Raw genomic sequence first — 14,400 nt, forward strand, 5'->3', positions numbered from 1 at the left:
GCATAATTCCCTTTGAGCCGCTGGTCAAGCTCTGTGACCGTTTATAATCCTGACTGATCCAATGACCACACAGAATCACACACATGACTACTGCACACAAACACACCAAAAAAAACAACACTAAAGAAGTTTGAATGTTGATATGCTGCATTGACCATAAATACATTATCAGGTATACTCTTCTCGCATGCCAAGTGAACCCATGTAAAGTAAACAAGCACACGTGCACACACACACACACACGCAGTCACACACGCGCACACACACACACACACACACACACACACACACACACACACACACACACAAAATCCACAACATGCATTTAGCCCTCCATCACAAACCACCCCTCCCTTTATCAGCCCACCATCCATCTTTTCCAGACAGTGTGTGTATATATATATATATATATATATATATATATATATATATATATATATATATATATATATATATATATGTCTATGTCTATGTCTGTCTGTCTGTCTGTCTGTCTGGGTTTATAAGGCTTGAATCCCACTCACTGCCCGTCACCATAACCTGAGTCAGGGCCAAGACAAGTGTTCTGATTTCAGATGACATCATGGTGTAATTAGGGGATTACCATGGGATAGAACAGGACAGGACAGGCCAGGACATGTCACCCACTGGGGCTTCGTACAGTACACACACATAAAGAACAAGTGTGCTGTGCGTCTGCCTGTGTTTCATGGCCACCTTTTCCTTCCCAACTTCGGTCCTCATGGCTTTTATATCAGCGTGTATGCTCCGCCTCCATGCTTGCTTGTAGGCACACCATGGCGTTTAATTCGCCCCGGTGCGTTTATAGCTCCGGGTCCACGTTTTGCCGTCGCAACTCTTCTCCGTTGTTTGTTTATACCTTTTCTTTTCTGATCTGGTGGTCGTTTTATCACTTTTAGTCTTTCGTTCGTCTCCCCCTTCCATTTTTGTGTTTATATAGTTCGTTTTTAGGGGAAATAAAGTAGACCTTGCTGGGAGCTGTTGTTCTACGCTGGCACTCTCTTTGATGTCACACCGGAAGTCCCATGGCCACCTTTTCCAATGGAAGTCACGTGGTTTGACCAAACACTTGTGTTTGATTGCCCCCCCTCCCCCCTCCCCCCATCACACACCACGTGACTAGCATTGGGAAAGCATTGAGAATGCGGCCGTGAAACACGGACAGCACAGAGCATGTTTGTCTATCTGTGTACGAAGCCTGGGACAAACCACTTCCTGTGTGTCATGCTGCTGATACACCTACTAGTCATTCTGTGAAACGCCACACACCAACACACCATACGGCCAACAGCTGACATACAAGACACAGCTTGTCGTATCCTGCCGACACACACACACACACGCGCACACACACGCACGCACACACGTGCACACACACACACACACACACACACACACACACACACACACACACACACACACACACACACACACACACACACACACACACACACACACACACATGCAGGTTACAGTAATAAGGACTAAGGAGGGGGGCTGGGTTTAGTGTCACTAATGCCAGTGCACTTCCTGTCCAATAAGCTTGTTTATATAACCACTGCTTGGGCTACTGTCCTCTGTCTTTATTTTGTTTCCGCACGCACGCACACACACACGCACACACACACACACACACACGCACACACGCACGCACGCAGTCCCACACACACACATGCACGCACACACACACAAAACTCTCCCTCTCTCTCACATCCCTGAGCTGCAATGTACCAGACAGTGGTAAAGCGTGGACACACACACACACACACACACACACACACACACACACACACACACACAAAAACTGAAAATATACTGAATACAGTCACCAGAGTCCTTGACGCAGAGGAGAAGTGGTTTTATTCACCTTCTTGATAACTGAAATAGAACTAAAGTATTTACAACTGGTCAGCTTGGCCCTCGGTCTCCTCACCAACACAGTCCTTTAGGGGCAGCGGTGGCCCAACGGTTTGCGGAGCGGTCTGGATATCGGAAGGTCGCTAGTTCGTATCCCCGGACCGGCACGTTAAAATTACCACCGCTGAAGTGCCCTTGGACAAGGCATTGAACCCCTACCATGAAATGTTCTATGAGCAGGGCCTGGCTGTAAACATGTTCTTGAGCTTAGTCCAGTTACCCTGGGTAAACATAGTACCTTTTCTTTCCTTAGTACAGTTACCCTGGGTAAACATAGTACCTTCCCTTTCCTTAGTCCAGTTACCCTGGGTAAACATAGTACCTTTCCTTTCCTTAGTCCAGTTACCCTGGGTAAACCTAGTACCTTTTCTTTCCTTAGTACAGTTACCCTGGGTAAACATAGTACCTTCCCTTTCCTTAGTCCAGTTACCCTGGGTAAACATAGTACCTTTCCTTTCCTTAGTCCAGTTACCCTGGGTAAACCTAGTACCTTTTCTTTCCTTAGTACAGTTACCCTGGGTAAACATAGTACCTTTAGTCCAGTTACCCTGCAGGGTAAACATAGTACCTTTCCTTTCTTTCCTTCATTGACTGCTAAGCAGTGGCAGGTCTCCCTACATACTTATACAGGCTATAAGACCCTCCCCACTGGACCCTAAGTACTTATACAGGCTATAAGCCCCTCCCCACTGGACCCTACGTACTTATACAGGCTATAAGCCCCTCCCCTCTAGACCCTAAGTACTTATACAGGCTATAAGCCCCTCCCCACTGGACCCTAAGTACTTATACAGGCTATAAGCCCCTCCCCACTGGACCCTACGTACTTATACAGGCTATAAGCCCCTCCCCACTGGAACCTAAGTACTTATACAGGCTATAAGCCCCTCCCCACTGGACCCTACGTACTTATACAGGCTATAAGCCCCTCCCCACTGGAACCTAAGTACTTATACAGGCTATAAGCCCCTCCCCACTGGACCCTACGTACTTATACAGGCTATAAGCCCCTCCCCACTGGAACCTAAGTACTTATACAGGCCATAAGCCCCTCCCCACTGGATCCTAAGTACTTATACAGGCTATAAGCCCCTCCCCACTGGACCCTACGTACTTATACAGGCTATAAGCCCCTCCCCACTGGACCATACAAAGCCTGAATTGATTACACAATTATCCAGTTAAATTCACTACGTCCTTCAGGGACATTACACATTTAAAGTGTCACTATAGTACTATAATTACTTCTTTCAGCGCCATTGCCGTAGATGTAGGTCAATTTAAGCCTATTTTTTGATACTACGCTTTAATACCGCCATTGCCGTTGATTGCGCTTTTATAGTGCATTCGATCGATCGAGCCATAATGCTACTTACGTTAGCCGGTTAGCTAGCTGTGTTGTTGTCACAGCACTTCTTAGATCGTCGTCGCCATAATAATCCATTCTATCTGTTTCTTTCAAATGGCCTGTATCTCCTATTCCTTGTTCCCAGATGGCATTGTTGGTCAGAACAGTGTTTCTTTGACGGCACAGAGCCGGCGATGTGGAGCCCTCCAGTGCCCCCGGTTTGGATTCATATTGTAAACGAGGCCTGTCTGTCCAGGCTCCGTTCGGCTTCCTAGGATAATACTACTTCCGGTAGATTGGAAATGTGGCTTTTCAAAATGAAATATGTGGCTCTGTGGCGCGTTTCAAGCGTGCGGATCTGCAATGTTGTGTGACGATGTCGTATGATCAAGTATACAGCATTAATTTACATATTCATAGAATATGGAGATGAGGTTTCTGCCCGAAAACAAAAGGGCAATATATAGCAACAACTAAAATGGCACAGAGGTGTGTGTGTGTGTGTGTGTGTGTCCAGAGAGTCTCACCGTGTTGCCAGTTTATGGCAGACTACTCCACTGTCAGTGATGACCTCACTCAGACGAAGCTCCAGGTGCACTTTTCCCTGCAGGACACACACGCACACACACACACACACAGAGACAAACACACAGGCGATCAGCAAATATACAAACAGTATAAAAGACACACTTAACAGACTCAGTGTGAATCCAGCGCGTCAGAGTGAACGTCATGTTCTCTCCAGTGATTGGCTTAATAAGATAATAATGCAGCAGTCGACTAATGTTCCATTAATTAACAATATTGGTATGCAAACTCACAAGCATTCTTCCTTTTCTTGCAAGAAATGGGAACACAAGTGCACGCGCGCGCGCACACACACACACACATAGCACACACACACACACACACACACATAGCACACACACACACACACACACACACACACATAGCACACACACACACACACACACACACACACACACACACACACACACACACATAGCACACACACACACACATAGCGCACACACACACACACACACACACACACACACACACACACACACACACATGGCAAACAATGTGTCCTCTATTGAAAGGGAGAAGAGGGACACTCTATCTTCCTACTTCATTTGATCCCATCTCTCTCTCTCTCTCTCTCTCTCTTTCTCTCTCTTCCCTCATTCTCTCACACATCCTTCCTCTCTCCGGCATCCACCATGAATGTGCCTCTGTTTCAGAGCTCAGCTCCGGGGCCACACACACACACACACACACACACACACACACACTCACACACCCATCTGCCTGCAGATGTTACTGTTCATTGTGTGCGTGTGACTGTGTGTGTGTGTGTGTGTGTGTGACTGTGTGTGTGTGTGTGTGTGTGCACGCTCGCGTTTTTGCACGTGCATGAGTGCGCAGGTGCATGTGTGTTCATGTGTGCTCAGTGCATGCACGTGAACGTGTCTATGTTGTGCACTTTGTGTGCAGACATGTGTGCAATCATGTGTGTGGGAGAGATCTGCTAAATGCTTAAAGGACCACTTCACCACTTTTCAACCTATCTTCATTATAATAGGTCCTCACTAATAATCATGAAAAAATGGCATGGTTTTTTTCTACTCAGTCTGTGTCTCATAGGAGGGCTGTGGGCAGTTTAGAAACCGTCTTCCAGTGACATCATCATTAGACAGATTTTTTTTACAAAGATGTTTAGATTTTCATTATCGTGAGAACGATGGCTTCCATTTTCGCATTGCAACTTTTCAGGACTAGAAAGCCTGCAGTTTCTATTAGCTTGTATTCCCCATTGATGATGTCAAAACACGAGGAGTAAAGCGCCTTATGAGCTTGTAGATCAGATATTTTCACCTCAGTGCTTGATATTGGTATAGTATAGTATAAGTATAAATTAGGCACAACCCTAACCCCTAAACCTGACCTCTAAATGTCTAATCCTAACTCTAAACCAAACCTGAATATTTTGTATATAATTGTAAGGCTAAATCTCCCATCAACTTGATCACTTGAGGAATCAGAACTGACAGAAAAGGGCAGCCACAACCATCAGCAGCAAAAAAACAATCTGTCAGGAATAATTACATTCTGATTCATAACTAGGTCATCTTCAAGTAATATCCCAAAATCTTGATAAATGAACTCATTGAAGTAATAGTCAAAAGCTACATTTAAAGTAGCGTAGTTGACCAGACAATCCTTGATATATGAATTAATGCTATTGATTGATTGATATGTTTATTGACTGTTTTCATGTACAAAAAAATTTCACATAGTCATACATGAACGGGAACCCATTTTGGTGTTAGCATCATGTTATGCTTTAGCTATTGAAAAATAGCAGATCTACAAGCTCATAGCACGCCACCGAGTGGCGCGCTACGAGCTTGTAGATCTGCTATTTTTGAAAAATCGAAGAGCGACTGACATTTTTAGAATCTGATCTCAGGTCAGAATGGGTTAATCAGACCAGTGTGTGTCCAGTGGAAACCTCGTATGAATCTGATCTCAGGTCAGAATGGGTTAAGTCACCGTGAGACATTAGAACTACAGTCTTAGAGCAATGCTCAGTGTGTTCCTGTCAGACATTAGAACTACAGTCTTGTAGCAATGCTCAGTGTGTTCCTGAGACGTTAGAACTACAGTCTTATATCAATGCTCAGTGTGTTCCTGTCAGACATTAGAACTACAGTCTTAGAGCAATGCTCAGTGTGTTCCTGTCAGACATTAGAACTACAGTCTTAGAGCAGTGCTCCGTGTGTTCCTGTCACAGACGGCAGCCATCAAGGTTATTCACTATAATGAACCGTGTCCGAACGAGACGACAGTCAATGACTTTGACCCTGCTAGCTGAGTTTATGTTTAGGGTGCACACATTCTGTGTTTGTTTGGCTTCAGTTCAGCTTCACAAACATGCACATCCGCACACACACACACACACACACACACACACACACACACACACACACACACACACACACACACACACGTGCGCGTGCAAGAGTCGACAACAGAGTAATCGTGATTCGACGTTGCGATTATCCTACTCGGGTTTAGAGAGGAATAAAAGGAGGAGAAGATCAAACGAGGAACTGCATGCGAAAGAGAAACGGAAATAAACACATGAAGCTGAACAAGGCGAGTGCAAAACGTGCGTGTGTGTGTGTGTGTGTGTGTGTGTGTGTGTGTGTGTGTGTGTGTGTGTGTGTGTGTGTGTGTGTGTGTGTGTGTGTGTGTGTGTGTGTGTGTGTGTGTGTGTGTGTGTGTGTGTGTGTGTGTGTGTGTGTGTGTGTGTGTGTGTGTGTGTGTGCGTGCGTGCGTGTCCTTGTATTACTACTATTGTGAGTGCCAAAAGTCCCCACAAGTATAGTAGAATTTGAGAAATACACAATGAGAGGACAAGTGAGTGCCAAAAGTCAGGTATTATCTGAGAAACAGTCATTGAGAAGACAACTTTCCTGGTCTTCACAAGAGATGTTTTATGGTTAAAATAGATTTTTTTAGCAAAATCAGCAAAATAATTGCAGATCTCCAAGCTCACACAAGTGTTGTGCTGCAGAGCTTTAGGAGCTTAATTTTTCCAGCTGTTTTTGATGGTGTTCAAAAGTTTAGATGTCCTCACATGAACTAGTAACAAGAACGTGTGTGTTCTCATTCTGTACTGACCTGAACCTCCGAGTCTGCGCTGACAGGGTGCAGCTGGAACCAGGTGTCTTTCCCATGGTATTTCTGCAGGTCCTCTTTTTTCACCGCAACCTTGCCTACACACACACACACACACACACACACACACACACACGAGCGATGCTGAGAACATAAACTGGAAGAGTCATCCTCCACGCATAGTTGTGTCATCTGTAACCAGGAAATGACCCTGTCTGTCTGGCATGGAATAACTAGTTATTGTAGGCCTATGGTTTCCCACAAACACCAACACCAACTACCACCCACCTAAAATAACAACCCACCCACACACACACTATGGTAGTCAGATTCTAGATCTGTGCTTCTTGGCCAAAGAGATTTAGTGTACAGGAAGAAATGGTCCAACTCCAAGTACAGAGCCAACTCAGGTTCAGTTTACTAAGTTGTGTGTTTAAGGTGAATGGTTGTCAGGCTAAATAGACAGTTCAACATTCATACTACCTTAAAATAGGGAAAATACAGACACAGATGCAGACACGCAGAAAAGAGTGCCATGCGGTCATGTTTTGCTTGGTTGCTAAACAAACGACCGAAAACACATTCCTCCTCCTGAGTCGCGACTGACTCAGCATGTTGTTGGCATGGCGACGCATCCTCCAAGCCAATCGCTGCCTGTCGGCACGTAAACATCTGGCGCTCATCAACAGCCACGTACAATCAACGTGCTGGCACTGACGACGAATACCACCCTTCTGTGCCTAATTCTAACACGCAATGGAGCGAGTGTGGATGCGTTGTGTGAGAGCGGAAAGAGAGGCGAGTTCACGGGAGATATGTGGGATCAATGAGGATCTGAGGCGTTCTCTCACCGATGCTGGAGTCCCTCCTGAAGACATCCCTGTCGAAGATGTAGAAGGAGAGATGTCTGAAGCTACGTGGAATCTCACAGTAGAAATCTTCACCGTAGAATGGACTGAAGAAGAGAGGAGAGAAAGTGCAGCAGTTTTAAAACTCATTTAGACCCGACGTCGAAATTAAATAAATGTCTTCTAAATCCTGACAGTTTTCTGGAATATACCCATGTTTCTATGTCAGTGGTACTCAATATTTCATGTCAAGGACCCCCAGAATTAGAATTATGTGTAATTGGCTGCAGACCCCTTCCATCTGAAAACATGTTCCCGGGACCTCACCAGAAGCAAAGATTTGAGTTAAAAACGTTTGCTCGAAAAGAATATATATTCAAGGATTTACGCCACATTCTCACGATTTAAAAAAAATAGCAGACCTACAAGCTCGTATGAGCTTGTAGATCTGCTATTTTTAAATAGCTAAAGCATAATATAACTTTAAGTTAAAACACCAAAAGGCGTTCCCACCCAGAATGGATTAACCAAACAATGACAATCCTTCTCTTTGGGGGCGGAGCCACCATGGACACGCCATCCTTTTTTAACCACTTTCAACCGGTTTGTCCCGATTCTGTAAATGTTGTTACTTGTTGTGGGTTTTATATAAATGTTGTTACTTGTTTTTGGGTTTTCAAGAATTCTCCCAGAATGTACAGAAACGTGTTGCATGGCGACGCCACTCTGACCCTGAGCCATATATAATATAATATAATAAAAACCACACCTGTGTGAACCAAGTGGCGCAACTCCCCTCTCTAAAAGCTGAATAACTCCTAATCTACGGAGCTCTCCATGGTTTGGTCCATTAGCGTGATTTTCGGAGGTTTTTGCTGATAATCCGGTGGTCTAGATGGAAACATTGGTTGCTTTCTAGAGCAACGATGGCTATATTTTAGCTCGCTAGCATTGACGCTATTTATCTAGCAACAACATCCACACACGGGTGCGGGTGCACGCGCACATGCACGGCACTACACACACGCGGGTGCGTGCGCACATACTTCTGTCGTTCCAATTTCACGCATGCGCACACCACTCGTGCTCATTTGACGTACCTACATCACAAACAAACAGGTCGGACTTGGGAGCTGCTTGTAGAAGTGGTTGCACCACTTAAAAACAACTCTCTCTCTCTCTGATTTGAGAGACTAGAATTTCGCCCCCCTTCGGGGGGCTCAATCCTAGTGTCGTTGCAGCGCAATATGGGAAGAAGGAAATTGCGGGAGTTGACAGACTCAGAACCGAATAGTTCTGATGTTCCTCATGGGGGCTACCCGCAGCCCCGCCTCCCCGCAGCCCCCCCCCCCCCCCCCCACAGCGGTGGAAAAAAATAAGTTGATGTTTTCACTGGTACTTTGGGTAGGCTACAGCAGTGATACTCAACCTCAGGCCCGCGGGCCACATCAGGCCCGCGGGACCATTATGACTGGCCCACCAATGAAAATCTAAAAAAAAGAAAAAAAAATCTGGAAAATGAAATAAAAATAAATAAATCTGAATGAAGTTATCTTTAATTACATTATTATAAGTAATACTATTAGAGTTGTACTATTACTCGAACGAAAATAAAAGTTTGGGGCGGGGGGGGGGGGGGGGAGATGCAATGCAAATGAAAGACATATACTGTGTATCCCTATTCCCTGACATAATTTTATAGCTAAACGGACAGAATTCTATTTTATTTGAATGATGAAACCCAGCTGCCATTAATAGTTCTTCACTTATAGCTATCTATTTTCAGGTAGATTGTTTTATTTTACTCAGTCAGCCATATCACTACTACATTTTTTTCATGAAAAAGGTAATAGCTGGGTAATCTATTTTCAGGCAAATTGTGTTTATTGTATTTTATTTTACTCAGCCATAACAATTTATTTTCTGTTAACCAACTTGCTGGCTGGCAGGCAGGCAGACAGCTACTCATAGACAGGCAGACAGACAGCTACTCATGGATAATTGGACAGGCAGGCAGTCAGACAGCTACTCATAGACAGGCAGACAGACAGCTACTCATGGAGAATTGGACAGGCAGGCAGACAGCTACTCATAGACAGGCAGACAGACAGCTACTCATGGAGAATTGGACAGGCAGGCAGGCAGGCAGACAGCTACTCATAGACAGGCAGACAGACAGCTACTCATGGAGAATTGGACAGGCAGGCAGGCAGACAGCTACTCATAGACAGGCAGACAGACAGCTACTCATGGACAATTGGACAGGCAGGCATGAAGGCAGACAGCTACTCATAGACAGACAGACAGCTACTCATGGACAATTGGACAGGCAGGAAGGCAGACAGCTACTCATAGACAGACAGACAGCTACTCATGGACAATTGGACAGGCAGGCAGGCAGACAGCTACTCATAGACAGACAGACAGCTACTCATGGACAATTGGACAGGCAGGAAGGCAGACAGCTACTCATAGACAGGCAGACAGACAGCTACTCATGGACAATTAGGCAGGCAGGCAGACAGCTACTCATAGACAGGCAGACAGACAGCTACTCATGGACAATTAGGCAGGCAGGCAGACAGCTACTCAGACAGGCAGACAGACAGCTACTCATGGACAATTGGACAGACAGGCAGGCAGGCAGACAGCTACTCATAGACAGGCAGGCAGACAGCTACTCATAGACAGGCAGACAGTAAGACAGCTACTCATTGACAGACAGACAAATAACTACTCATGGACAGACAGACAGGCAGGCAGGCAAAGAGCTACTCATGTTATGTTATTATGTTATTATAACAGCTACTCATGTTATGTGCAATAATTTGTGCAGTTATGGAAACAGCTCTTTGTGTTTATGCAAGAAAATGTAACACATTTATTTATTGACATATTGTGTGCATGCACATTGTACTTTCCGCCGCGGATTTATTTATTTCCCAAATGGTCTAAAATTGAGTTATTTAGCATACTTTTACCAATGAATTAGCCTATACACAGACAACGACTGATTAGCCTATTTTGGACGATATGGGTCTTTTCTCGAGTCACTCCGCTGAAAGTGTCAGTGTTGCTGCCTTACACACCCGCCGCCTATGGGCACTGTACTGTAGGCATATAATACCTGGCTAGGTGAAAACAAAAGAAACCCGATTAGCATTTGAGTACTTTTAACACCTCTGAACAGCCGGCGGAATTCCAGAGCATGTGTAAATACGCTAGTATGCAGTCTGTGACAGAGTCACAGAGTGTCAATAGTTCCCAGAAAATCTGTAATGTTAATATAAAATGTCCACGAAAATCCTCATGGGGGCTAAAAGGGGCTATTTAATTCTTCATATAGCCCCCACAGACTCGACGTCGTTGGACAGACTCCACTTCATGTTTCAGCTGTGTTTTTAAATTCAGTAGTGTGCCCTGCACAGCGCACACTCGCAATTGCAGCTGGAGGGCGACGCGACACACACACCCCCCCCCCCCCCCCCCACACACACACACACACACACACGCACACTTTTTTTCGCTCGAAATTCTTATTCACAATGACATCGAGTTGAGGTGTTTGTTTTAAGGGTAATTGTTGCATAAGCGCTATTTCGCACTATTTCTCCCTCCCCTCCCCTGTGTCTGAAGCAGCTAGCATGGAAGCTATATGGATTATGGAAGCTTTCCCTCCGATTCGATTGCACACAACCATGCCGTTATCCACGCGTCCATCCGATTGCTTTTAATGTAAATGTCCCATCCACTGAGCAAAAGCGATATAAGCGCCTTATTCATTCATTCGATTCATTTGGGTGTGGGGCTGTGCAGTGGTGTGGGCAGCCTTTCTGACGGAGGCTCGGAGCTGCTGCTGCTGACGCTGTTCGAGTCGCATGGAGCAGTATAGAGTAGGCGTGGCGCAGCATTAGAAGGGCGCAGCAAATGCACGACATTGAGGGGTAGAAACCATCCCGGTCGCGTGGTTCATCTAACGCGTGTGTCACTGTGAAGGACTGGCCCCATTAAGTGAACGTAGTTGGCGTAGTAGACGCCAACATGACGATTCTGACGTAGGCTGTTGATGTTGAGCAACAATGGCGTGGTTGACAAAAGTAATATTTATTCAGTAATTAAGACATTTCTTTCAATGAAATGTAGCCTATATGTATTCTGGGAGTGTGCCGAATTTATTTTGCATATAGAGATGTGTGGTGAAAGTGTGGTTGGGTCGGAGAAAGCTGTTGGATAAACGGCCATGTGCTTGTGTACCCCTGTCTATTAGGGTAGCAGGATGTTTTGTTGATATTCCCTTTTTTTTTACACAAACAAAAGATTCTGCCTTATTTCCCAGGCCCTGCATAAAAAGTCTAAACTCAGTAGTGTGCCCTGCACATGTAGTAACGGATGGGTTATAAATTATTATAATACTGTACTGCACTCCTTAGTATTGCACTGTACTGTAATGTTGTCCTCTGTACTGTACTTTACTGTACGTCTTTACTGTACTGTACTGTACTGTTGTTAGTGTTGTTATTGTTGTTTTTCTTATAATGATTATTATTATTATTGTTATTATTATTACATGCATTATTGTTCTGATGTGAGCTTGTTTGTAAATGAGTGAGTTTACAAAGAAGTTTATTGTTATTATTATTATTATTATTATTATTAGTATTGTTATTGTGATTATTACATGGATTATTGTTGTGATGTGAGCTTGTGGCTGACTGACTATCTAGAAAATGAAAACATGGCACTTCATTTAAAATAGGTTACAGACCCCTGTTATATGCGCTTGTTTTGGGATTATTTTTATAGACCTATTTACTTGTTTCTATGAGACATGGCAACAGCAGCGAAAGGCATCCACGTCTTTCTCTTGTGAAATGCTGAGATTAGAAACGACCATAATTATTTCATTTCTCAACCTTAAAAAATAAATAAAGACATCTCCATAATCCTTGGGAAGTGTGTGTAGCAAAAGTAGTCGGCATTGTCATGGTTGAAAGTATTCATGCAACACTGACGCTGTAAGCTGTGTGATGCTAACGCGCTAACACCGTTAGCATGGTCTGTGTTGGTGAAAGGGAAAAGGATAGATATGAAACTACTGGCCCAAATAAATGTCATAAAAAACACAACACCTAAAATCGGAATGTGATGGTGACCTATTGAGCACAAACAGACAATCATGATTTGCTTGCTGGACCTATAATTAATTTATGTGCATTACATTTCCACCTCGCACATATAAATCAAGCCACAGTGCAGTCAGAGAGTAGTTCACAGGTCACACACAGGAGCAGTGAAAGGGGGAGGGGACTTGGGATGGCAGTGTAGAGTAGGCACGACATTGAGGGGTAGAAACCATCCCGGGCGCGTGGTTGATCTAACGCGTGTGTCACTGTGAAGGACTGGCCCCATTAAGTGAACGTAGTTGGCGTAGTAGACGCCAACATGACGATTCTGACGTAGGCTGTTGAGGTTGAGCAAGAATAGCGTGTTTCAGAAAAGTAATATTTAAACAGTAAATAAGACATTTTTGGCGAATGCAATGTAGTCTATGTCTTTTGTGGGAGTGTGCAGGTTTTATTTTGCATAGAGAGATGTGTGGTGGAAGTGTGGCTTGGTCGGAGATAGAGCACGAATGAACGGCCAGGTGCTCATGCACCCCTTTCTATTAGGGTAGCAGGATGATTCTGCTCTCTCAAGGCGAGCAGTTAAGTGTAAAACTTTGTATGATGGAAAATATCAGTATATCGTTTTTCAAATATATGCAAGCACTTTCTTACAGAGTCGTCAGGCAGATTATAGGGCCATTACAAATGTTTTTTTGAAAAAAACATTTTTAAAGGATTTTAAAGTCCTAAAACGTTTAGGCATTAGGGGTTAAGGTGGCACTTTTACTTCTACTCCACTACGTCTCAGAGCCAACATTTGTACTTTTACCCCGATTTTAATTTTGATTAGGAAACATACATTAACCACTTCAACCCTATACATTTCGGCCATTTGAAAATAGCCGGTCTATGCGTTGCGACGCATTGTGAGCTTGTAGATCTGCTATTTTCAATAGATTTTGTACACATTTTGTGAAATGGGACATTCTGCAATATGAGTACTTTTACATTTAGTACTTTAAGTACATTTTTATGCCGATACTTTTGTACTATTACTCAAGTACATTTTCAATTCCGTACTTTTACTTGCAACGAAGTAGTTCTAAATTGCGTACTTTTTTCCCCCACCACTGTGTCAAATGTAAAGCGGCATCATGTGGTCAATAACGTGCAGGAGGCTGAGCGTACCAGAGGGACTTCTCTATGATCTTGGTCCTGAAGACCTCCTCTTGGTCCAAGTTGACAGTACAGTAACAGTCCCTCATCTTGTTGGGCCCCGGGTACGGAGGGATGTTCTTCGCTTCACCTGCAGACAGGTGAGTGGAAGGAGAGAGAGAGAGAGAGAGAGAGAGAGGTAGAGGGAGAGAGAGAACGTGTTTATAAGTTTCAATATGACACAGCTCTGTTTCCACATTTATTTATTCACTTTTAATTGTATACATTTCTTAGTTTTTTGTTTTGTTTGTTGAAATAT

At 44.1% G+C, this 14,400-nt stretch overlaps 1 protein-coding gene across 2 annotated transcripts in view; it reads right to left on the minus strand.

The window, feature by feature from the left end:
• Window positions 1-14,400, minus strand: part of rasa3 (RAS p21 protein activator 3) — a 77,684-nt gene that overhangs the window by 39,211 nt on the left and 24,073 nt on the right. For both annotated transcript variants that reach the window (XM_080765863.1, XM_080765862.1), the window contains exons 2-5: window positions 14,115-14,232; window positions 7,825-7,928; window positions 6,977-7,071; window positions 3,814-3,890 (exon numbers count right to left, since the gene is read on the minus strand). In XM_080765863.1, the coding sequence (XP_080621989.1) occupies window positions 3,814-3,890; window positions 6,977-7,071; window positions 7,825-7,928; window positions 14,115-14,232 (394 nt within the window). The remainder of the gene's footprint in view (window positions 1-3,813; window positions 3,891-6,976; window positions 7,072-7,824; window positions 7,929-14,114; window positions 14,233-14,400) is intronic.

This window comes from Protomyctophum bolini, assembly GCF_963924005.1.
Source record: "Protomyctophum bolini genome assembly, chromosome: 1".
NCBI classification, from domain to species: Eukaryota; Metazoa; Chordata; class Actinopteri; order Myctophiformes; family Myctophidae; genus Protomyctophum; species Protomyctophum bolini.